Source organism: Colius striatus, chromosome 5 (genome assembly GCF_028858725.1).
Source record: "Colius striatus isolate bColStr4 chromosome 5, bColStr4.1.hap1, whole genome shotgun sequence".
Taxonomy (NCBI): Eukaryota; Metazoa; Chordata; class Aves; order Coliiformes; family Coliidae; genus Colius; species Colius striatus.
The window spans coordinates 40033821-40059432 of NC_084763.1; the positions used below are offsets into that span (position 1 = coordinate 40033821).

Here is a 25612-nt window from a genome sequence, read left to right on the forward strand (position 1 = left end):
AAGCATGTAAAAATAACATTGTAGGAGCCCTTCTGGAGATGCTGCAGATAAATAGGAAAATGCACTTGAACCGCACAGCAATGAAAGCAATCAGTCGGACAATCGAATGTAAAGAAACCCTTGCCGAATGATGAGCAGGATGATATACACATTTGTTTCTGACTTAGGGACTCTAGGATGCTTTTATCGCTAGTGGAGTGTGGGGACTGTTGTTTCTTCCTCAAGTTGACATCTGAAAAATATCAGCAGATGTCATGCCCAAGACATGTCTTCCTCAAAAAAGGTAATCTAGAAAGATTAGTTTGGAGTTAGGCAGGATAATTCTCAATCCAGTGCCAGTCTAAACACTAGAATTTCCTGATGCTAGTTTCAAACCTCATGGTTGAAAGCACTAACAAAAATTCAATGAAACTTTGGGAGTTCTGCAAACAGGAAAAATCCATAATCTGAATTTTTTTTTCCCTTGCCCCAACCTGTTTCTCTTGCATACAGGAACAGTATTTTGCTTTGAGACCCGAGCTGAGGATGAGAAACTATGGAAATATTACTGACCGAGTAGAACTGAGAAAAAGATTGAGCTGCAAGTCATTTAAGTGGTACTTAGATAATATCTATCCTGAGATGCAAATATCTGGGCCCAATGCCAAAGCTCCACAGCCAGTTTTTATTAATAGAGCACAGAAACGACCGAAAATAATCCAGCGTGGAAGGGTAAGAGAAAACTTGGTAAAAACATAGAATTCTGGGTTGCTTTGTTTGGTGTTTTAATTATTTTGAGATTCTTTCTGAAAGATTTGCTCAAATACAGGAAAAATAGTGTGACTCCATAGAGCATAGAGTTTTGCTTTTGCAACAAGCTGTCTTCAACATAACTAAATTTGTGTCTTTAGACAAAGGGAAATCAGTTTCTCTCTGATCTCTATTTTGTGTCATCTTCAGGCTAGATGCTGCTCAATGAAGTTTCTCACCTCAAAGCTCAGAGTTAGGAAGTTTTGATGCCTTTAGAATATGCTTTCATGGCTGTTGGTTCTGAAAATAGATTTGGACAGAGAAAATTTGCCTCATATTCAAACCTTGATGGTTTATAAGAGCACAGTATCATTAGTTTCTAAATTCATTGCTTTTAATGGATAATTTTCTGCAAAGATGAACATTTGCATCTGAGACTGATGATGGCTTTTCTAGTCTTGACTGGTTGATAATGAACAAAAAGTGAGCTTTTTCCTTTTTTTCTTCAAAGTAGAAGTGAAGAGATAATTTTTTGCATGTATTCATGAGGGAAGTCATGATTAAATTCATGCCTTAGCTCTGACACCTATCTTTATAGGTTTGTATGCAGGCAAGAATACAGTTGGATCTGTTCTCTCCAGTGCCAAGTTAGTGATGTGTGCTTTTTTATGCTTCCCAAAAATAATTGCTTTTTTCAAACCCAAGACTTTCTCAAAGAATTCTGTGTGAAAGAAAAGAGAATCGACTAACCATCATCTATATGTATATGAACTAGTTTATTCAAAGGTCTTCTCTATGAAGTATTAAATAGTGATGTAGCCCTCTCCATGAGGTAGCGCAGGCTGCAGTAGCTGTCGACAGTTGCTCATCTTACAAGTAGATTCAAGCTGGGGGACCTGAATTCATGCAGAACCTGTTAACATCATTGGGTTGTGGGGTTTTTTTTCCTTGGAAGCAGCTCTCTGCAAATCCACAATTTGTGCAATTTTAAAAATAATCATGTCCCAGCCAAACCATGAAGTTACTTGTTAAGGCAAACATGCGTAGTTTGCCTGCATAAAACTAACCCCCTGGGCCAGTTCCCTCCCATAGTTGTTAAATGTGGTTATTCTCCTAGTCAGACCTCTTTTATTTTTGTTGTTATTTAGTTGGTTTAGGGGTTGTTTTTTTTTTGTTAAATTTAATAGCTTACTGTTTTCATTCAGGCAGAAGTTATTAACTAATGAATTTGAGATGTGGGGCAGGCTTCTTGAGGGATCAGCAACACTTCAGGGGAAATCCTAGCAATAATTTCCCATGGTTTAATCTGGAAAAAACCCTTTGTGCAGCCTTTAAGAGGGGGGAGACGACACAGAAAAATGCTTGTTTCTTGGCTTGTTTCTCCAAGGTTCAAGAATTATACCCAGCATTGTGTGAGGGAATCAGCTTTGACTCTGAGAATTGTATAAAATTGTATAAAATATTTCCAGATGCCTGCAAGGAACAGAGTGATTGGCCAATGTCACCACTGCATGTCAGACTCTAAGATTTGAGATGAATCACACCAACTCCTAGTTTATTCTCAAAAAGTAATTGAGCCAGAGATTAGTGCTGGTTTGACAGCTGGGAAGAACTGTAATGATCACAAATTGTGACAGTTCTTAACAACATTATCAAATGCTGATTACCATAGCCAATAAAAACAAGGACAATCATATAAAAATCATGTAGCTGTATCGTTTGAGCCTTCTGTTGAGTGGAGGATGATAAAAATGAGGTCTCTCCTAGAAGTCTCTGGGGTGTGAGGAAATGTTACTTAGAGGGTTTAGTGTAATTTGTTTCAGATGTGTGTAGGGAGCAGGAGAGATAGGGTGCACTTGAGGCTGTTGATGTGTCTTGGGACAGCTATTTCCAGAAATGGTGTGTAGTGAAGAATAGTATTTGGTATTTGCACTCTCTAATTTTTACTGTCATGTGATGGAGCAGTTTGTTCTTTTTATTACTAGAAGTGTCTTTTGGTTTCTAAAAATCTGTAGAATCAATACAGATACCAAGACAGCTATATATGTCTTCATAATGAAGTGCAGCTAGCTAATTAATCAACCTTGCCTTGAGTTCAGAACAGCAAAGCAAATCCTTTTTTCCTCTACGTTCGAGTCTGGATTGGAAATGAATACCAGATCTGAGGCCCTGCCATCTCCCACACATGCATACACCCAGTGGCTGTCTCTTGATAGAGAATGGGGTTTCTTGACTGCAAGGAAAGGAATGGCAGAGTTAAGGCCATTGCTAGAGTAATTTCCTTTCCCCCTGTATCTTGGACTGTGTGGTGCAGTTCCTGATGCGCAGGCAGCCATTGCTGCCTGAATAGCCCAATCCCCATCACATCAGGGAAAGAAAAATAACCAGACTGAAAGGAAGTCTCCTGCTGGCCATCCAATTCAGGGCATGTGTATAATTTAAAGCCAGAAAAGAGGTGTTTTATCTCACTGAGTAACTCTGGGGATATGTCGAGAATTTAATGATTCTTGACTGTTGCAACAGGACAATCTGATATTCAGACTCTGCAGAAAACCTATTGGATGACTTTTAGGGTGGGCATTGTTGCTTAAAGGAGGAGAGAGATTGGTAAATTGCTGAGAACCTCCTTGTTTGCTTTGATGGTAGATGTGAACAATTTTGCATCTCAGGACAGGCTCCACATATGAATCTAGTCCTCTGATATAGGATTACTCAAGATCATACCAGGTGGTGCATTTAACTGGAGTGACCATTTGGATGTTTGTAAAATTTTCTACCCTGATCAGTCAAAGCTGGGGACTGTGGCTTTTCAGTTACTCAAATGCTCTTGAAAATCAGTTTACAAACAACGTGAGTCACACAGAATCACAGAGTAGCAGGGATTGGAAGTGACTTGTAAAGTTCATGTAGTCCAACTCTCCTGCTCAGGCAGGTCCACCTGGGTCAAGTCACACAGGAATGTGTCCAGGCAGGTTTGAAAACCTCCCGAGAAGGAGACTCCACACCCTCCCTGGGCAGCCTGTGCCAGGGCTCCCTCACCTGAACAGTAATAAAGTTTTTCCTTAAATTTAAGTGGAACCTCTTGTGTTCCAGCTTTTTTCTATTACCCCTTGTCCTATCACTGGACACTACAGGAAAAAAAGTGTCACTCCATCCTGTTGACATCCACTTTTAAAATACTTGTTAAGTATTAGTGAGATCCCACTTCAGTCTCCTCTTTTCCAAGCTGAACAGCACCAGATCCCACAGCCTTTTCTCATACAGAAGATGTTCCAGTCCCCTGATCATCTTGGTGGCCCTGCACTGGACTCTTTCCAACAGTTCTCTGTCCCTTTTGAGCTGAGGAGCCCAGAACTGGACACAGGACTCCAGATGAGGCCTCACCAGGGCAGAGTAGAGGGAGGGCAGAACCTCCCTTGGCCTGCTGGCCACACTCTTCTTGATGCATCCCAGGATGCCATTGGCCTTCTTGGCCACGAGGGTACATTGCTGGCTCATGTTTAGTTTATTATCAACCAGCACTCCCAGGTCTCTCTCTGCAGAGCTGCTCTCCATCAGGTCAGTCCCCAGCCTGTACTGGTGCATGGGGTTGTTTCTCACCAGGTGCACTTGTCCTTGTTGAATCTCATGAGGTTCCTCTCTGCCCGACTCTCAAGCTGGTCAAGACCTCTGAGGTTGTTTGTTTTCAAGTAATATCTTTTTGAAAGAGGTGGTCCTGCTTCATGAAGAGAGGCTGCAGGAGAAGACTGATTTTTAAGCTAAACTGTAGTAAAATGTAGATCATACAGTACAGTTGATATTCCTGAGGTAGTGAGTATCTGGGACCTGAGACTTTCATGAAGAGTGAAGAGGGAAAAAAGTGGTCAGAGTGCAGCTAACGTGCTAAGCCAGGTTGTGTTGTACCAAAAAAGAGGCAAATCTTGATATAATTAGAAAGAAAAATGGAAGTGTTTCATGCTAGTTTTTTCTCCAAATTATCTAAAAAACAAAACAGTATTTTAAAAGGGAAGAAGGGTTGGGGTTTTTTTGGTAGTGCACTGAGTTCTAGAGCTTCCAGAGCATTGCTGTAGGTTCCTTTGGAATGTAATGTTTGTTGTTTACTCTGCCCATCAAATTGTTTTCCTGTTGTAGTTGTATCACCTTGAAACCAACAAATGCCTGGTGTCCCAGGGCCACCCAAGTCAGAAAGGAGGCCTGGTAGTGGTTCGGGAATGTGACTACAACGACCAGAACCAGGTATGATATTCCTCATTCTATTTTACAAGTCTGTTTTTCTGCTGGCAAAATGCCCTAGTTAAAACATCTTCTCAGCAAGCAGACTGATTGCAGAGTATCCTTCAAACCACAAGGCTGACTGAGGAGACTGGAGCTTGCTACTCTATACATACTAATGCTGAGTGTTGGATAGTATAATCTCCAGTTTTTATGGCCTGAAATCTCTGTATATGGATGAAGACGGTCCTTAAGTGGCTCCTGATGGGTTCATAATCCACCGATTGACATTTGAGCGTTTGTAGAAGCTCTTTCAGTCAGTTCCCTGTACTGAGATTTATGACCAGCTTTCCCCAGCCTGTCGCTCTGTGTGCTGTACAGCTAATCCTTTGCTGCTGAACTGGATCTAGTTTGGGCTGAACAAATGATTCGTTGTTATGGTTAAATAGAAGGAATGCTGAGGAGTTTAGAATTTGGCTACAGGTAAATTGTAGATCTGGGGATTAATTGGAGATGGAATTGAAAATCTAATGACAGGTTTCATATTACTATATGAAGCATCTGCTATTCCACTTCTGTTCTTTCAGGAAACAGAAATTCATGACTTGAAGAAGAAGTCTCCATTGTAGAGAGATCTTCACCTAATGCCGTAAAGATTTTTACCTAGCTAAGAACTACATTGAGAACATAATGATTTGGCAGCCCATGGGACTCAAGCGTAAAACTCTAAAGAGAAAAGTAATCAAAGGCACAAAATAAATGGAGCATGGGATGTTAATGCAGCATAGCTTTACCAAAGGTGACTTGATACTTTTTGAAATGGCCAGTAGTTTTCAGGGCATGGAATCTGCAGCAGTAGAAGCAGGATGATTTGTGATAATCCCAGACAAAACACTGTATGCTTTGTCAGCTATTAGTACCTTCTGCCTCCTTTTGGCCTCTCCAGTTGCATGTGACAGAGGAAAGCAGTATGAGGGGGGATAACGGGTGTCTGGATAAGTGTGGCTGGCTCCAGAAACATGATCTCTAGTTGCCAGTTTGACAGGACCAAGCAACACACCTCTGCACTTGGCCTCTGGAGTAGTGAGTAAACACTGCTGTGACAAAATTCTAGGTGTCTCTGTTAAAGGTGAATGAATTTAGGCTGCAATGGGAATAAAGATTTTCCTGTGTGATCTCCTCTCTTAGCTGTAAGAAGATCAGCAAGACTTGTAAATGTGAAGGCTGTAAATGTAACAGTGATTGTACATTTACAGAAGCAAAGGTGCTCCACTGCTTTCTGAGCCACTCACTCTGGGAGTGAGAAAGTGAAATGACTGCCTGTGGAATCGTGTCCACAGTAAAAACAGATGGGTCCTTGCAGTTACTGTTTACCTTCTCCTTCCTGCAGTATCATAAGTAGTCAACCGCCACGTGGCTGCAGAAGGAATTCTGTTGCTTCTCCTTATGAAAACTTCCTGACTTCTGGAAGACTTTAACTATAATTTCTGGTAACACTCAATTCATTGGTATTTTCAGCTGATATTTTTTTTTTCCTGATTTTTTTTTTTCCATTTGGTTTATGCCTTTGCCCTAACAAGCAAGCCTGGTTAAGGGCTGGGGAAAGGCAGCTGCTCCACTCTCCTGTCCCCTGACAGCCTGTTATAGGTGTGTTGCCTAATACAGTGCAGGCAGTTACTCTGGAAGATGACAGATCTGCACTTTGTGAGCAACATTTTTATGAGTTTCAGTGTTTTTCTGAGCCGAAGTTGGTATTTTGGTAAAATTTTGGCTTTTTTATGAGTGCCTAATTGTATTTTGGCCTCCTAAGCTTGCAGCGTCCTGTAGCAGCAAGTACCACAGCTTAGCTGTGCTTTCTGTGGAAATAACTTCAATGCCACTTGGTGCTGATTGAATTTGATGCCAGGTAATTTTTGCCTGAGAAATAGGAAGAAGACATCATTGTTTATCTCTTTCCAGGCTGTATTTGTTCTGTGAGTAGATAACATCCTCCCTTGAAAAACAGGTGGTGTAGCTCAGTAACTTAAAGGAGCAAAGCAAGGTACAATCGACTGGGAAAACAAACCTGGGCTATCCTAAGACTCATTGATTGCAGTTGGAAAATTATCTTCTTTGTAGTCTTTGGCTGGAAACTGGTCTTTGATGTAAGGTAGATGATTGGTGCATTTAAGAGCTGACCTTGAAATGTAGATATGTGGGGAAACCAGACTCTCCAAAGTCAGTGAGATCGGTCTTACAGACAAGTCTGTGATGCCTTTAGTTTATGGTTGCTTTGTTTTCTCTAGCCTTCATGGCTGCTAAGAAATTCCAGATTCTCACTTAACTCCTTGATTTAAAAGAAATAACAGATGTTATGTAGCCTGCAGTTGTATAGCCATTATGGGTATTACTTTTAATTGAAGTTTAGATGATCATCGTTAAATAAGGTTAAAAATTACACAAGCACAGCAGACTATGCTGTTTTTCTAGGACTTGATGTGACAGTCACATTCAGTTCATCTTTTTGCTATATAAAAATAAAGTGATAAGAGGTTTTGTGGCTCTCATGAAGGAGATGCATTTAGAAAACATTAAAAGTTTATATCTGAGTTGCAATGAAAGCTGGGACTGTAACAAAAATAGTCTGAGATAATGCAGGGGACTGAACACAAATTTAGGAACAAATGATGAAAATTCTGTGGTTAGAAATAGCACAAGAGGAAGAGGTGCCAGGGTTTTATAGAAAAAAGGTCAGTGCAGAGAAGTCTGAGGTAACAGAAGAAGCAGAAAAACTGTGTTTTTTGCAAACAGAAGACTATCATGGAATGAGAACTTCTGTACTTGAAGAGTGATTTTGTGAAGGAACTGCCAAGATTCAGTAGTGTGTCTGACCTCTTTCTGGAAACCAAGCTGAAAATGCACGAGGTTATGCACACCACAACCTCAGTGTTGAAGGAAGATAGACAATATCAAAGCATGTTGAAAGATCATCCTGAAAGATATCTTAAGAGTGGAAGTAAGAAATTGTGGTATAGAGTCTACCCAAAAGCATCATGCCAACGTTAACCAGGTTGTGAATAGGAGAGAAGGATGCTGAAACAGGCTTTGGACTAGATACTGCCATAAAGGAGGAGGAGTAAAGCAGTTACTGCCAAACTTGGAAGAGAAACATCAAAGAACACTAAAAAGGCAGGTTTTGGAGTGAAGCGTGATGGCCAACACAGGACTACCAAGTGAGAGTGTTTGTGATCTAACAGCTGAAAGCAGATTGGGTTTGTCACGCAGTTAATGCATGCTTGCCTTCTTCCTGACCTAAATGCTTTAAGCCAAGTTCCTTTTCCAAAGAAAATATCTCTAAGTCCTGTCAGCTGTGGGGATTTTTTTTTGCTACTGTTTCCTTTTAAATACACCAGTTTGGCTCTGAAGCTTTAAGGGAGCTTTGGAACACTATTGATGCTCCTGTATATGTATATGTAGGGATACATGCTTTAAAAAGTGTTGGAGACAGAATCTAGAAGGATGTCACGTGCAGTTCTGTAAGATCTTTCTCCCCAAACCTCTAGATCACAGCTGTTAGTTTCATTTTCTGATATGACGTGGCGAGAGTGCACATGAAGACGTGCACAGTAAGTCTGCTTGCTGCTGTTCCATAAGCTACTGAGGAATGCATTTCTTCAGTCCCTCTAACATTGTCATGAAATATCAGCAACAGAAAGCGTGTGTCTGCTTTGGAAACAACCTTCAAGGGGATGTTGGGTTTTCAGAGTAGCAATAGCTTAAAATCATGATTATAGCTCACCAAACTTTGCTGTTTCTGACAATTTTCACAACTGATTTGGTGATATAGTAGTGCAAATCTAAGCACCAGATTGTAACTGATGAAAGTGCTGGAATGCTTCTTCTCATGGCATGGGTCACAGCTGGGATTTTCTGTCACACAAAGGGCTTTTTCTGTAGTAGATGCTGTGTTGTATTCACTGAAAATGTTCAGTGCATTCCTCTAGAGCTAATGCAATTTGCAGACCAAATAAGAGTATATATCCACACAACTTTGCCAATTGGCCACTTGTGCCTTTTGCTACACTCCACTGCACTTCAAAAGCCAAAGGATGGGCTGATGCTTTCTTCCAGGCTTATTTTGGATCACTTTGAAGTATTTATTCCCTAGGAGCAGTGAGTTTCCATTTTCTCTCTGCTACAGATTCTTTGATATATTGTTTTTTCCCTAGATCAGGTTATAGGGTTTGTTTTAATACAGTTGTCTAATATTGACACTGGACTCCAAATCTTCCACAGTTAACTCCATGTTTCAAAATAAAATGATAGTATGTGCTGTCTTCCTAGATGGTGAGGCACCATTTCAGCTCTTTCCACTTCAGTTTCCTGTAAGTAGTTCTGCTAGCTGTTGTCTAGTTACATTACCTAATCTCACTGTAGGAGGAATTTCATCTATTATGAAATCCAGACACACAAAAATGGAGTAGCACAGCCCCATATCTCCTGATTATAGTAAAAATTAATCCCAGAGGGGAATCCCTGGGATATCAGGATTTATGGAGGAGTGTATCTCCTTTGTCAGTAAAGGAGACACGCTCTTCACTCCTTCTGTAAACCCCTGTGGCAACCTGAAACCAGTTAGGAGATCCAACTGTAGTACAGTGACAGGGCAAAAAAGCTCCAGTGTCCAGTCTTCAACGATGTCACACTGCTGTCCTCACAAGGAGCTAAAGTGCAGTCATCACTGAAACTGTTCATTAAGCTGTATGAGGAGAAGCCCTGTTCCTACCTGCTTGTATGTAAATGAGATGAAAGTCATCTTAGCAATCAAACCAGGAGGAGCCTGGGTGATTTGTTTGTGCTAAGTGGGGTGAAGTTAAATCCTGAAGGTACTAGAAGCCCTTGGAAACATCAGTCTGATATTTGTAAATAGTCTGAACTACCTTTTGAGGGAACTAAATTCAGAACCTAGTTCTTGCTATGCTGCACCTGCATTAAAAAATGTTTATGTTAACAGAGTTTGTACTTTGGACCTTGTCCTGTGAATACTCCTCTGTAGGGACATCTAGAACCTCGGGAGGGTCAGTTGGCAGCTGAGTGGGCCACTGCACTCCAAGACTGAAGGGATCTTCACGCTTTTCCTCTTACCCTGTGGCCTGCGTTGAGAGGCAGAGGAAAAAAGAGCTGCTAGATAGAGGCCAATCCTACAGCATTCACCAAATGACATCCTTTATTTAACCCCAGATGTGATGAGTTTTGTTACAGAGAGAGGTTCTTCCCTGACATCTGTCATTTAGATTTTATTTGAAAGCAGAAACAATTCATTCTATTCTAATTGCATCCCACTGTTTTCCTTTGATTCCAGTGAAAACGATCAGTGATTTTTTTCCTTAGACCTGTGGAACACAGCAGTCCTCAGCACGTGTCTCTGGGGAACAGCAGTTAAAGGTGTTGCTTTCCTGGGGAGGTGGGACCTGGACACAATTCCATTTTTTATAAACCAACACCTGACAGTGATACTCTTGTGGATATTAGGAAGTGGATGCAGGATGAAAATGCCCTGTACCTTGTCCCTTACCTTTTCTTTTATTAAAATATTTATAATAGCTTTTTTTTTTTTGTAGAAAATTCATAGGAGGATAGAGTAAGACATGACTTAGAAGTGGGCACCTTCTTGATTCAAAACCTTTGATAGTGTGCTGGCTGCCAGGGGATCTTTCCTTCCTATACTGGGCTGTTGCTCCTGACAGTCTGTATCAACACGAGCTAAATGGTGTCTTTTCAGTCTTCAGCAGCAAAGCAGTTGATGAATTTTGGAGCAGGCAAAAGCTTGCAGTTATATAGCAAAACAAAAACAAGTCCTCTGGGGTGGCTTTACTTTCCTTGTGCTTGAATCTGTTAATAATCTGCAAGTCCATACTGATAGTTTAATCAGAATGTGGACCATAATGTATCCCAAACTATGGGCTTGTGTCCTCTCTCCTTTGTTTTCTACACCAAACACATAATTAGTTTGGAAATAATTTTGGCTATCTTCTCCTTTCTGGAGAAGTCTCACATGGGATTTAACCACTGTTTTCCATTCTTTGCCATTACTCAGCTTTTGATTAAAAATCTGCTCTGTCTGTCACTGCTGTCTTCTCTCTCCATTCTCACCAGTTTCATCTGCTGTTTGGATCTGGCTCCATCATTATTCTTCTTTTAATTACAATACTCTTCTAGCAAGTCCTGTCATTTCTCTGTTCTCCCCTTCTGTTTAATCCTGCAATGTTTGCTTTCTCATGATGGGGTTTAAACAGAAAAAAGTGTGTCAGAAGGCACAGATTCCTGAGGTTAGGGCAGGTGTTAGTGTAATAGCTGCACTACCTCAAAGTGGCCTTTGCTGTGTGGTAATAGTCACTGTGACAATGAAGGAGCTCTGTGCTGTTCACTCGTGCTGGCCAGCTGAGGCAAAGTCCTACATCACAGCTCCCTCCTGAAGGCTGCTGTTTTGTCTGTTTGTCTGTTTCATCAGACAAACCCAGAGAACTAAAAATCAGAGTGTGTTTTATTTGTTGACTTTTAACTGCTTGGTTTTGAGGTTCCATGCTCTTGAGTGTGAAACTGATCTAGACTCAGTGGGGAAAAAACCCAGTAAAATCACCCAGCAGGCAGGATTACTGCAGCATTTTGCTGTGTGAAACCCAAACAGGACTGGAAGAGGAGTGCCCATGAAGAACTCTGCACTGCTGAGTTACAGTTTTCATATACTTCCTTCTCCCTGCCCCTGTGTACCCCAGAATCTTTGCAGGTGCACACACTGAAGTCCCTTCCTTTCTTTGCTTTCTGGCAGGGGATCAGAGTCTCCTGTTGGTTATAAGAGCGCCAGCTCTTTCACCTAACTGATCTTGGCCCAGGTCTTAGCAGGCCTGAAGGCATAGAAGGAGGGAGGGAGGACCAGAAGGTTCTGCAGTTAGACCAGGCTGCTGGTCCAGCTTCCCCCAACCTTCAGCTGGGCCACACCTGCCTTGCTCTACCATGAGGTTTGGGAACCCTGTGCGAGGCAGCAACTGCAGCAGCTGAAGGTGCCTGACACTTCCCTATGCCAATGATAAAAATACCTGTTTCTGCTAAAGTAGCATGTGGGAGAGGACAAACTGACAGCTTGAGTGTGTCCTTGCAGCTTCTGCCAAGGATTTCACTGTGATCACAGAGAAACTCCTCCACTGTTAGGTAAATGCAGGAACCCAAATGCAGCCAAAGCCGCAAATGTGAACCAATGTGCTCTTGCTTTACACAGGTGGGCCTTGGAGAGGGGCTGGATGCAATTCCCTCTCCTTTCTGAGCTGCTGGGATATTGTGTAGGGTCACGAGGTCCAGCTCAAGCCCTTTTCTGTTGCTTCAGCCACAACATGGTGTGAAATGGGGAGGGGTGGTCTCCCTCAGCACAGCTATCAACAGCAGTGTGGCTGGGGAGCAGAGAAGGCCCCAAACCTGTCAGTTATGGGGCACATCAGTTTGCTATGGGAAGGGTAAAGCAACAATTTATCTCACTCCCTGGAGAGCACTGGGGAAAGTTTTAATAGCAGCTGGATGCTGATGCTCATCCACTTGAATAAAGATCTCTCAGCACCAGGTCCCCAGTGGATGGTGTAAGGCCCTGGCACCAATGTGAGGACTAACATGAGCCAACTGCCAGCAGCTGCTTTTCATTTCTCAGCATTCAGTGTCTCCAAGCTCACCCCAGAGCACAATGTTAAATACATTCCTGTGTGTTTATGGACAAGCATGGATTCAGCAAGGGGAAATCCTACCTGACCAACCTAATAGCTTTCTGTGATGGCATGAGTGAGTGATGGCATGATGAGGGGAGAGCAGTGGATGTCATTTGTCTTGACTTCAGCAAGACACCATCTCCCATAACATCCTCAAAGGAAAGCTCAGAAAGTGTGGGCTGGATGAGTGGTCGCTGAATGACTGAATGAATAAGGAAAACTCACCTGATTAACAGATGGCTCAGAGACTGGTGCCACCAACACAACTTTGGAGGTTGTGACCATAGTGGAATTTTTATGATGCCTGGCCTGGTGACAGATGGATTTCAGCTGTCTTAAAGGGGGAGAAGGGTCCTTGCAAATGAGTTAGTAGGGCTCATGGAAAGGGCTTTAAACTAGTTTGGGAAGGGGATGAAACGACGCCCACTGGAGTTGAGCCTAAGGGTGCCAAGCAAGTGCTGGGGGTTAATCCTACACAATCAGCTTCCTTCTGGAGATGCCTGTACACCAATGCACGCAGCATGGGGATTAAACAGGAAGAGCTGGAAGTCTGTCTATGGGCAAGGGATTACGATCTGGTGGCTATTGCAGAGGCATGGTGGGACAGCTCCCATGACTGGAATGTGGTCATGGATGGCTGTGTCCTTTTTAGGAAAGACAGGCCAACAAGGCAAGGTGGTGGAGTTGCTCTTTATGTGAAAGAGCAGCTGGAATGTACTGAATTCTGTTCAGGTGAGGATGAAGGCAAGTTGGGAGTTTGTGGGTCACAATTAAGGGGCAGGCTAGCATGTGTAATACTGTTGTGAGTGTCTATTACAGGCCACCTGATCAAGCTGGGGAAGTCATTGAGGCCTTCTACAGGCAGCTGAGAGCAGCCTCAATATCACAGGCCCTGGTTCTCATGGGGGATTTCAACTCCCCAGACATCTGCTGGAACACCTACACAGGTAGTCACTGACAGTCCAGGAGGTTCCTTCAGTGCATTGATGAGAACTTCTTGATGCAGATGGTGAATGTGCCAAGTAGGAGAGGAGCTCTACTGGATCTTGTACTCACAAATAAGCAGGATCTGGTTGAAGCAGTGAAGGCTGAGGGCAGCACTGGCTGTAGCAGCTACAAGATGATGGAGTTCAGGATGTTGTGTGGTAGGAACAGAATACCAAGCAGGATCACAACCCTGGACTTTGGCAGGGCCGATTTTGGCCTTTTCATGCAATTGCTAGGGGACATGCCATGGGACAGGGTATTAGAGGATAAAAGGGCCCAAGTTAGTTGGTCTGTCTTCAGGGATCACTTTTTCCAAGCTCGGGGTCAGAGCATCCCAGCAGGTACGAAGAGAGGTTCCAAAGAAATATAAGGAAGAATTTCTTCCCTGTTCAGGTGAGGGAGCGCTGGAACAGGCTGCCCAGATGGGTTGTGGAGTTTCCTTCTCTGGGGACATTCAGAACCCACCTGGGTGAGTTCCTGTGTGACTTACTCTAGGTGGTGCTGCTCTGGCAGGGGGCTTGGAATAAAGGTCCCTTCCAACCCTTCAGCTTCTGTGAATATGTGAATGCTTAATTTAAAAAAAAATGCTGCTTACGGGAAAAGTCACAATGAGTGTGTGTGTGCTTGTGTGGGTAGTGCTGTGTGGTGGTGGGGAGGCGACAGAGCACTGCACCTGTGATGGAAAAGAGGCTGCAAAGAGGCAGCGAGAGCTGCAAGGCCCATCTCTGACATCCTGCTGCCAAAGCACCGCCTCTGTAGCTGAAGAAAGACGCAAGGCACCTGCCTTGGAGCAGCAGGGTAAATGGCTTTCCGTCTTCTCTTTCAGGTGTGGATTTACAATGAAGACCATGAGCTGATCTTAAATAACCTCCTTTGCTTGGATGTTTCGGAAACACGCTCGTCCGACCCGCCGCGTCTCATGAAGTGCCATGGGTCGGGCGGCTCCCAGCAGTGGACCTTCGGGGTAGGTGGAGCAGTGCCATACAGCACCTTGCTTGTGATTCATGGCTCAGTGAGTGACAGGACGTCAGGTTTCAGTTCAATGATAACTAAACCTCAGCTGTACCAAGTCAGTTGTGCTGTAGAAGGCCCAGCCCACAGTCTAAGCAGGCTGTACCAAAGCTTCATGAGCTTCGGTGGCTGCATTTTGGCCTGAATAAGGCTTTTGCTGAGCTCTGTGACACAGGATGACAGTGGATGTCAGGAGGATGGGGTGACACTTTTTTCTGTAGTGTCCAGTGACAGGACATGGGGTAATGGGCGTAAACTGGAACACTAAAAGTTCCACTTAAACATAAGGAGAAATTTCTTTATTGTTCAGGTGAGGGAGCCCTGGCACAGGCTGCCCAGGGAGGGTGTGGAGTCTCCTCTGGAGGTTTCTAAACCCACCTGGACACATTCCTGTGCCCCCTGATGGAGCGGAACCTGTTTTAGCAGGGGGTTTGGGCTGGATGATCTCTAGAAGTCTCTTCCAACCCCAAGCATTCTGTGATTCTATGATAGGAAGGTTTCTGCCGCTTCATTCAGTGTTTCTATCTGCCTGTGACACCCCCCTGCAGCATGGTGGCTCACAGGATTGTGCCAGAGACAACAAAATCCACCCCACAGCTCTTTGTGGGACTGGGAGTCAGGAGCTGTGTGTGCAGTGAGATCTGCTCAGTGCTTGAAGGAGCTCAGGGCAGAGTGGAGGATTGAGAGGAAGTTTCTTGGTCTAGTGTCTTCTCTGTAATTGCATCTCATTGTCTTTTATTGTTTAGAGTCTGGAGTGGCCAGTTTCACAAAATCCAGCCACTGCTGTATACACGTAGAATTTGGCTTCTCCCTCTGAGCTCTGAGGCTGCCCCCTCACCTGCCCTCAGCATAGCAGCGAGTCTGTGGGACAAACACTCTTGAAGAAAGATGAGGACACTGCCAGACCTGCCTGGTGGTGGCCACAGCAGCCCTGCAGAACTGTCCTGGGTTCCTGCCCATGGTGCCCATTGGCAGCACAAGTTCCTAAGTGGCCTTCATTAAGGCAGGCTACTGCAGTCCCAAGATGGTTTAGAGAGGTTGATACTGTGTGAGCCCAGGGTAGGATGTGCATGTCTGCATTGTTGAAGTAGAGAGCTGAAGAACTCTGCTGCTGCCAAGAGATTATTGAGGACTCTTCAGCTTGACTTAGTAGACCAAGATTTTACAAGTCGGAGAACGGCCACTGGAATTCAGTGTGTGTTGCAGTTAGGTGACACCTGTGGTGGGGAGGGGGAATCTGGGCTTCATGGGGGAAATGTGGGCCTGAAGGTGGCCATTGCTTGCTGGAGCTTGGGAGGGGCATCTCCAAGTGTCAGGTTGGTGCTGGTTAACGATGGACAACAAAAGAAAGAGAATCCAGTGTGGGAATTGGTTAGTAAGGAATAGGAAGCAATGCAGAAAAACGTCATCTCATCATTGTACCCTTCTGCATGTGCTGGTGGCCTCCTCTCAGAAAGGCCATGTGAGAGCTGGAGAAGGCTCAGAGGTGCATGGCAGGGTAAAGCCAAAGTATGGGGCACCTTTCTCATGAGGATTATGAATAGGTTGGAGCTCTCGAGGTGAGTGGAGATGTGGGAGGGGAGCAAGGAGAGGTGTGTTGGTGTGTATCAGTGCTGCAGAGCAAGGGCAGAGCGGTGGAGGGCAGGTCTGGAGGAGCACTGTGTGTGTGCTCCTGCTGAGTTCCTGGTGTGTTCCTGCCATGTTCTCCAGTGTCAGAGACAGCTGCCTGTGGCCATAAGCAATGACACGGAGCCCACCTGGTGCAGATGTGTCACAGTTCTGCTCCCTCCACGCAGAAGGGCAGGAGGTTGCTGCCCACGGAAGATGCTGGGGCTGCGCAGTGAGCCCTTTTCAGACAGAGCAGGGGTCTCCAAAGTGCCCAAAGCAGCTGCCACAAGCTGATAGTGGGGAGAGACAACAGGGTTCCTGAAGGGGTGGGAAAAGAGGAGAAGGTTTGGTTTCCTTCTTGCACCTGACTGGGGTTGGCCTTGCCTGGTTACTGGGCCCCGCGTGCTGTGTGGCAGTTCCCTGGCTCTGTGGGGCTCACAGAGAGCAATGGCAGTGCCATGGCCCAGCCCCACATGGGGCACGGACCTGCTTATGCTGCCCTGTGGCCTCTTGGGTTCCCTTCTTACCAAGTGTGGGGAAGTGGGCCTGGTCATCCCTTTGCCTCAGGAAGAGACCATGGTATAAGCAAAGCCCAAACCGGGTGCCTGTAGGGACACAAGAGCCTTTGCTTGAAGATCTGAAGGTGGTGACGGGGTCTGCTCTCCTTGGGTTGTGCTGCTGGGGGCCTGGCGTGGCGGAGAGGGTGCCAAAAGGTTCGTCTGTCAGGAAGGAGCATCACCTTCAGCATCAGTTTCAGCTGCAGTTTTGACAGTGGAGTAGAATGGAAGTTTGAATCAATAAATCCCATCTGTCTTTCTCTCTCCTAAAGAAGAACAACCGCCTCTACCAAGTCTCCGTGGGACAGTGCATGAAGGTGGTAGATCCCCTTAGCCACAAAGGGTACGTGACTATGGCCATCTGCGACGGGTCCCTTCCTCAGCAGTGGCATTTTGAGAGCTGAGTCAGCGAGGCAGGAGCTGAGGCGCATTAAGCCGAGGCCCGATTCCCCTTCAGCCACAATCCTACGTCCCTGTGGAGGAGTTCCCCAGAGCCCTGGGCTGCTGCACCTGGCACAAGTGCTCTCAGAAACGCCTCTGTGAGGAGCCCCAGCCACGAGGAGGTCCCGGTGGCTGCTGCTCCCTGCTTAGCTGCAGCAGCCCCAGCAGCAGCCCCACCTCAGAGCAACACGGACAAGTGCAATTTACCAGCGCTTCCTTGGCTTCTCCTGGATTAATGAACTGTCTTTAAGTCAGAGAAATTATTAGAACCACGTAATTGAAATGCTGAAATTTTAGCTGTGTGGATCTTTCAGATGACAGTGGCAGAACGGAGTCTCCTTCAAGGATTATCATGTGCAGTAGCTTATTGATTTATGTTTTTAGTAGGGTTTTACTGGCCAAATTATTTTACTTTTCCTGGAACATGTTTTTATTTCCTTTCACCTTCTGAGAATTGCCATCTGTAAGGTTTAAATTTGGTTCTTTTAATTTACAACTTTAGGCCATTTCATGTAGTTTGAATTCTTAGTTGTCATCCCTCACCTGGTATTTAAAACAAAGTAACTATTACAAAGTCTATTTTGATGACTCGTGACAGTAGCTGCATTTAAAATAAAGTATCCTTTTTTTATCCATCTGTACGGCCTTGCTCTTTGTAGAAGGCACCAGCTTAAAGACTGACACAAGCTCATTTTCACACAATTGGCCCTGGGCTTGGGCACCGGCAGCGCTTTCCAACCACAGACGCTCCGGCGGCCCGTGAGTGACGTGGTGGGCAGCGTGAGGCAAATGATGATAATGTTGGAGCACTTCTAGAGCCACGCCTTCCTGCAGAGAGGAGAGGCCCTTGTGCCAGGTTGCGTTTGGCTGAGAAAGAGGACACAGCGGGTCAGAGTGGCCAGCGGTGGAAGCAGCGAGTCGCGGGCACGAGGAACCAGGTAAGGAGGGTTTAATTGTCAGCCAAAGTGGAAGTTCTTCCAGATAAAGCATTTCTGTAGGAATAATTTAGTTAGACTCCAGCTGAGTGCCCTCCTACCAAGAATAACAACTGTAGGGCAGCCGGGGCGTGCGCTGGCGTGTGCCTCAGAGTCAGGCAGCCCTGGAAGGACACCTGGAGCCCTGAGGCGAGTCTGGGCCTGCAGCAGCTTCATGTGGGCAGCAGGGTTTGTGCTGCCTGTCCGTACGCAGGGACTTGCTTCCTCAGCTGTGGGGTCAATTCTAAAACCCCCAAAATCCTCGAATGGGCTAAGCAGAGGCAAAACAGAACTTACTGTGTTTATGGTTGGTGGCTGTTGTCACAGAGAACTTCTGACTTGCTCCCTGTGAGGAAATTTGGAGCTGTCAAAACTGCCCAATAGATGTGGTCTTTAAGCCAGCAGCGTAGAATTGATGTGCCATGGAGATGCAGGGGGACTGTTCTTTAATATGAAGAAGACAAATATCCTGCTTCTCTCTGGTATAAATAATACACCTCAGTATTTTGAACCTCAGCACTGTGTGTGGGGCAGTGGCCATGAAGGGGGAGGGCGATGTGGTTCCGGAAGCAGGAGGAAGTGACGGTGGTTTTGTGTCAGGTGTTCCTGCAGGGCATGGCTTTTGTCCTCAGCCTGCTCTGGTGTGCAGGGTCTGAACACACGAGGCTTATAAATCTTTCCTGTGAGCAGTGGCATCGGGTGCGTGTTCTCTGCCGGGCCCTGTGGGGGCTGCCTGCCATGGGGGGCAAAGCCGGTGTTTGCTTCCCATGTGTGGCTGCTCTCAGCTGCTCCAGGGACTGGGGCCAACGAGGAAGCACAGAGGGAAAAGCCTTGTTCCGGGTCATGAACTGTTGCGCTGAGAAGTGATGATTAACCTCGGCCTGGGACTGTTAAAGCCTCTGTGTCAACTACTGCACGGAGGTGCCAGTGACTGTGGCTGACAGCTCATCTCTCCTGTTGGAAGTGGGCTGGGGCCAGCCCCGGGGCCGGTGCTGGGCAGGAGCTGGGGCTGTGCTCTGACCTTGCCACCCCTTCAGCTGGGCCTGACACCAGCCCTGCTCGGGGCTGCCAGCAACAAGCACCGCTGGCCCATGGCAAGGCTGGGCTGGGGCCTGCGCTGCAGCAAAGGGTGGACCCAGGACACGGTTGTGAAGGTAAGAGCTTAGATTTTCTGGGGCAAACAGGAGCCCGGGGCAGGCTCAGGCCCTGGCCCCAGAGCCCTCGGTGCTGCTGGAGCAGCAGAGCGGGAGGTAAAGGCTTCTGGCTGCTGGAAGCAGCTGCCCAACTCCTGAAAAGAATGAGAACTGAGCCCCCTGGAATGAAAAGCAGAGGACATCCCTTATAGATGTAAAATATTTTTATTTGTAAATGCTGATCTTCTAAATCTGTTTCCACAAATTCCAAAACCCATAACACTCTGTATACTTCAAAAAATTCTCTTTTTTTGTGTTTTTTCTATTTTTTTTGCCAACATTAGATACTATTGTACAGAACAGAAAAAACTGTAGGACAAATACTGGTAGGATGTTGGAATATTGTACAAGAGAAGAAAAATATTCAAGAAACAATTTCATACAGCTATTTATCAAGAGAAAAATATATACAATTGATTTATTCTGTAAGATAAAAATACATCATGCCATATACATTACAAGTTCAGAACTGTATCACTGAATATACCAACAGTTTACAGTCCACTTTAATTGTGCACACAAAAAAAAAGAAACTTCATTTTTTTGTTTTTATATTTAGCCTGTGAAGTGTCAGTACCAGAACTTTAAGTACAAAATAAAAAGCTAACCTGGTTGGAAATGCTGATTAAAATTTCTACAAGCAAACACAAAACAGTGTTTATTTTTTTTAAAAAGAAATGTAAACAAAAAAACCAATCCATACAAACACACCTTTAAATTACATCTTCCAACCCCCTATTGCCAGAGTCCTGCAGCTGCAAGCACGTCACATCTCATTTGTTTTCCTTGTTTTCTTTGCCGAAGGCTATCGTATCCCGCTTACGCTCCCACTACCCCGCTCTACGCTGTTGACATGATTTGCTGTCGGCTGAACGCTCACCTCACCCTCGCCTCACCTCCACTACTTCTGCTGAATTAAAACAAACAAACAAACAAAAAACCAAAACACCCCCCCACCCCGTCCAGCCTCTATTTTGGGTGGTTTTTAGCAGTTATTCACAGTTATCACAAATCGTAAGCACAAAAAAACCTGACTTAAGAAATAGGGATGCAACAATATAATACAAATAAAATTAATCTAAATTACCCAAACATCTACAAAAGTCAGAGTCGTCATATACACGCCCTTCCCCCAGGCTTAAGGGTTACTTTAAAAACTTTTGTGTTAAGACCACAGTTGAGACTGCTTCCAACGTAAAACCCCCTCCCTCCCTCCCTCCCTCTCTCAACGGAGATTTTGGTTATTCCGGCATCGCCCTGGCGCGGCTGTTCAGACGTGAGATCATATTGTGACATCCCTAACGACATTGTCTGATGAGCACCCGAACTGCTGCAGAGTCTGGTAGCCATTTGGTCAATAACTAATTTTTTTTATACTGTCTTTTTTTTTTTTTTGTATTTTTTCTCAAAATATTTACAGTTTTGTACAAAGTAACAGAGTTTGTTAGTTCTGCAGGTAACAGCAGCAGCTTGGCTTTCTTCTAACTTTCTTTTTAAAAATAGCTTCATTCACTTATTCAATAATAAATACAAAAAGGTTTCTCTTATTTTACAGAAATCAAAAACTACAATAAACTGACTCATGGAATCAAGTATTTAAATGTATTTTAGTGCAAGTTATTTTTTTCCCTTAGCTCTATCCCTAAGGAAGTCGTTTCAGTACATTCCTTGTTCAGTGGTGTCTACTTTTATTTAAAATTTTTCTTTAATTAGAGGGCCTGCCCCTTTATCAAATAAGGCTGTGGCCAGCACTTTGGACTTCTCCCTTTCGCTGGTGATTTCAGTCTTACATTCATATTCGCCCACCCGCGCTCTTGGCGGGTCAGCCATCGGTTCTTTGCCCAAGTCGAACAGTTTCTCCTTAGTGAGCTCAAAAAAAACAAAAGTGCTGGACCATTCTGTTAACTCAGTTTAACCTCCACGTGGCTGGGAAGTCGGCTTCCGATTTTGCCGCCTTTGCTTCTGGTGCTTGGCTTCCGTTGGGTTTTTTCTTTTTCTCCTTTTTTTTTTCCTTTTTTTCTGTTTTGTTTCTCTTTAAACACTCGAGTAGAAATCTGTACTTCCAGAAGTGATTATTGGTATTGGTATTGGTATTGTTATTGTGGGGTTCCCCCCCCCTTTCAAAAAGGCAACGATTTTCCGTCGACAAAATCCAAACGCGAATCACTTCTTCCTGGGGACAAGCAGCCCTCAAAGACAGCAAGGAATGCAATTCTAGTTCATCCACTTTCGGCAGTTTACAGCTCCACAGTGACATGGAATCTTGTGCTGGTCATCTTCAAAATCAAACTTGTAGTCATAGCAAAGCTGGAAGGAGAGGAAGGAGCAGGGTTAGAGGGAGGCTGGGGCTTCCCAAGGCACGGTGGAGGCGGCACGGCTGGCAGCAGGGAAGGGGAACGTCCCTCTCCCCTGTCCCCTCTCCCAAACACCTTGTGCCTCCGGCCCTGGAGAGGAAGGCAGGTGGCAGGAGGGCAGAAAAGCCCGGGGGCACAGCCCTACCTCCTCTCCTTTCTGGATTCTCCTGCTGGAGCTAATGATAATTTTGTGTCCTCTCTCAAAGGTCACCACCTCAGCCACGCAGTTGGGTGCACACGAATGGTTGATGTACCTGGGGAAACAGAGTTTTGAACAGGGTAACCTGGCAAGAAAAGGCAGCCTGTGGGGCAAACCAAAACCAAACCTTCAGCGACCTTAGCTTCAGGGTCTTTCCAGATTCAATTACATTACTCTCTACTTGTTTTTTTACCTAGAAAATGTCAAAACCATCAAGTGTTAAAAAAAAAATCCATTCTGCCATGAAACATCATCAAAGATGAGCAAAGCTAATGAAAAATAAGACAATGTCTTAGTGAAAAGACTGAATGTACCAGATGAAAGGATAAAAATGACTGAGGAAACCACAAACTGGAGTCCCTCACAAGCCGCCCTGGCTAGCGAATGCCCTCCAGAACGGGGTCAGGTGTCTCCCCCGAGGCACCCACCTGGCAGGGCCGCCCGTCAGGGTGGCATCGATGACGTGGTCGTTGTCGATGCGGAACATGTACACGCCACGGTTCTGAAAAACAGAATTGGGGGAGAAAATGGTCTTTGGAGCTTTTACGTGTTAATCATGAAAATGAAGCAGCTGTTGGGGGAACTCCCTGGAGCCCTCCAATGGTCTGGGTCAGACCCTGCCCACAGGCTCACAAGGGGAAGCGTGAGCGAGGTCTTGCCCTTGCCTTCACTGACAGGGCGGGAATAGGTAGGTCACAGCCACAGAACCTGTGAATTACTGTTTGCCTCACAGGTGCTTTCACCTGCCTTTCACCCAGGACCCAGAAGTGCTTCTGAACCCTTAAGGATACCCTGGAGTTACACAATGGAAGTTGCTTCAAATTTAAAGAAGTTCTCATTAAAAATGGAGGGCCTCACAGGTGCTGTCAGCGCTCTCTCTTTGTCCTCTGGGACAGAGGATTTTCATTCCCCACCTGGCCTGGGTGTTGTCAGATCAATTAACCATTTAAATACTGTGATCCTTTGCTAAGAAACACTGTAGACTCCTCCGGTTTTATTTTTAGCCGATTGCACAGCAGCAAACGGAAACCAGGGGACCTGAATTCATAGATTAGGAGCAGAGTACTTGTTCTGTGGCATGGACATTTGAAAGGGGGAGGGGAGAGAGACAGAGCACGAGCCCCCGCGCCCATACCTGAGATTCATAAAGCTTCTCCTTCCTGTTTGCTACCTCATTCCGGATAATAGTTCCAATGTATTCAATGACCATAGTGTGCTTCTCGATATCTCTTGCAGCGTACAAGCCCAGGCCCTACAAAAGCCAACACTGCAATTCAGAATTCTGTAATAAGCTTACGGTTACGCTGCATTTCCTCCCAGTGCCCCAAACCCATTCCTGCAGAAAATCAAGTGAGAAGTAAAACTGCCCAGAACAAACAAAGCTGCACGGGCAAGGAACAGATGTACAGCCCAGATGTACAGCCCAGATGTTCAGCTCAGATGCAGGACTCAGCTTCGTGTTCAAATTTTAAGATGTAAGAGAACGTACTTGGCACCAGTCTGGGTGAGAAACCATCTCTTCTACCTCTGTCACCTGGCTCTGTAAAGATTATAAACTCACTGAAAAACAACAGGGATCGTACTAAAACAGAGCAGCCTAAAGGGAGCGACAGCAGCATGGTTAAGTGAAATAAACCACAACTGCCTTCAGACATGGCTGGACTGATGCCAAAATTTCTCCCAACAGCCTGTGGAGCAAAACACCGACAGAACTGCAGAAGGAGACACGATTCTGGTATGAGAAATTCAAACAAGAACTGAGCTCTCCGTGCTCAGCATGGCCTCAGCATGCCATACTCCCACCAGGGACCGGTACTTTCAAGTTTCACTAAGTTTCTTGAGAAATATGCTAAAAAACATCCCAAAATGTGAAAGAAACATTTTTTTTTGTAGATGACTGTAACAAATGACCTTTTCAGATGCTGACGGCAATTGGGAAGAATCTTACTTCAGGGGGGATCGATGGAAGTGATTTGCACACGGAAATTGACAGTTTTGGGACGAGACTTAAAGAAGTTTTGCTTTGATGTCAATACAAATGTTATAGACAAATACTAAAAATATCTGGAAATACAAAATTTCCATCTAAACCATACAATTTATGTCTAAAAGGTAAGAACTGCATATGAAACAGGTACAAATGAAAGTGGAGGGCTGACCTGAATCCGAGAGCGAGCAAGATAGACGTTGGACTTCCACTCAGTTTTCATTTTGCGGTACTGAGAGGACTTGGAATGGACGAACTGCTTACTGTAAGGCGCGTTCAGCTCCCCCGTCACTGTGCTCTGAAATGACTTTGATGTGCTGGTGCTATTCAAGGTGTGAGGCCTGTAGGAATTGGGCATGTAGCAGGAAAGAATACAAGGAAAACTGAAGATTCCTCTGAAAATGGCCACAAGACCCATTAAAAATCCTCTTAGACGTACAGACACTGAAAGCCAGCTAGCATAGACAACAAAGCAACTCCTTTGATTTGGGCATGCACATACACAGCCAAAGACGACAGGGTTTGTAAGCAGCAGACGAAAGCACAAATAACCCTAAGCAGCCTATAAACCCTGGGCTGTACTATGTGAAATTAAAACAAAATACCTTAACACAAACCTCTTGACATGGGTACTCATTTTAGGCTCGGCACGGGCACAGCCCGTGGGGTTGATGGCAAGAGGGAGTTCCATTAAGGGGTTTCGGCCATAGCGGAAAGTGTAGTTCTCGCAGGCCTCAACCCCTGGCAGCTGCAAAAGAGCACAGACAAAAAGAAGAACAAGTAATTTTAAGTTAATGGTGGATAATGAAATATCTGCTTTTCCATGTGACTTCCTGTTCCCCATGTCACGTGTGTATGAGACAGCTGACAATTTGGGGTGACGCAGCGAGGCCCAGGGTGGCAAAGACTCACCGATTCGGCGATCCTGGCCACAGCAGAGACTGTCAAGCCAAATAGGTCTTCACCCTTCAAATAGCTGGGGAACAGCTGGAGCATTTCAGATTCTTTTCTAACAGAAGCAACGGGCTCCAAGATTTTATCCCACACACCTACACAACCATACGGGAAAGAATTACTGTGATCAAACAAATAACAGTCTATTGTACTGGTCTGCCTGAGGATATGGGGGACCAGAAACCAGTACAAAAAAGCATTTTGTCCACGAGTGCATACCCAAACAGGCTGGTGTTTAAAAAGCAAAGCAGAGAACTATTTGGTGAGTTGCTGTTTTCCTCTGAGAGTCCCAGACAATGACATTTCCACTGCACCCTTGATTCTTGGGAATGAAGCTTTTAGTACTTGTAGGACGGAAGCTTTCAGTGCTCTAGCAACAATAACAGATTCTCCTGAGAAAACCTGCCCAAATTCTCCGAAAATCACCTCTTCTATGCCCCTGGGTGACAGGCGGCTGGCAGTGGTTTGCTTGAATGGAGCAGCACCCATGGCACACGGGGTCACGACCCACAGCACTGCCACCCATGGGCATGGGCCATGGCCTTGAGACCTACCTGTAGGTTTATGGTCTGATGGATTCTCCTTCAGCCTGCCACAGACAACAGTTTTACCTGTCCTGAAAACAACGTGGTCATCTCAGCTGCCCTTTCATTGCTCACTAAGCTCTGCACAGACA

The 25612-nt window shown here is 45.1% G+C and overlaps 2 protein-coding genes across 18 annotated transcripts in view; one reads left to right on the forward strand and one right to left on the reverse strand.

Annotated features, from left to right (window-relative positions):
* Positions 1-17906, forward strand: part of GALNT11 (polypeptide N-acetylgalactosaminyltransferase 11) — a 55547-nt gene extending 37641 nt beyond the window's left edge. For 3 of the 5 annotated variants that reach the window (XM_061996416.1, XM_061996415.1, XM_061996417.1), the window contains 4 exons: positions 493-711; positions 4861-4965; positions 14485-14622; positions 17107-17906. In XM_061996416.1, the coding sequence (XP_061852400.1) occupies positions 493-711; positions 4861-4965; positions 14485-14622; positions 17107-17238 (594 nt within the window). In that variant the 3' untranslated portion in view covers positions 17239-17906. Of the gene's footprint in view, positions 1-492; positions 712-4860; positions 4966-5528; positions 5724-14484; positions 14623-17106 lie in introns of those variants that run through there. The other 2 variants (XM_061996418.1, XM_061996419.1) reach the window with 2 other exon arrangements.
* Positions 17907-19588: 1682 nt separating this feature from the next.
* The window catches only part of KMT2C (lysine methyltransferase 2C), a 208107-nt gene continuing 202083 nt past the window's right edge, over positions 19589-25612 (reverse strand). For 12 of the 13 annotated variants that reach the window (XM_061996228.1, XM_061996240.1, XM_061996232.1 and 9 more), the window contains 7 exons: positions 24895-25031; positions 24588-24730; positions 24155-24323; positions 23131-23247; positions 22424-22497; positions 21942-22050; positions 19589-21749 (listed from right to left, as the gene is read on the reverse strand). In XM_061996228.1, coding sequence (XP_061852212.1) covers positions 21657-21749; positions 21942-22050; positions 22424-22497; positions 23131-23247; positions 24155-24323; positions 24588-24730; positions 24895-25031 — 842 coding nt within the window. In that variant the 3' untranslated portion in view covers positions 19589-21656. The remainder of the gene's footprint in view (positions 21750-21941; positions 22051-22423; positions 22498-23130; positions 23248-24154; positions 24324-24587; positions 24731-24894; positions 25032-25612) is intronic. The other variant, XM_061996233.1, reaches the window with a different exon arrangement.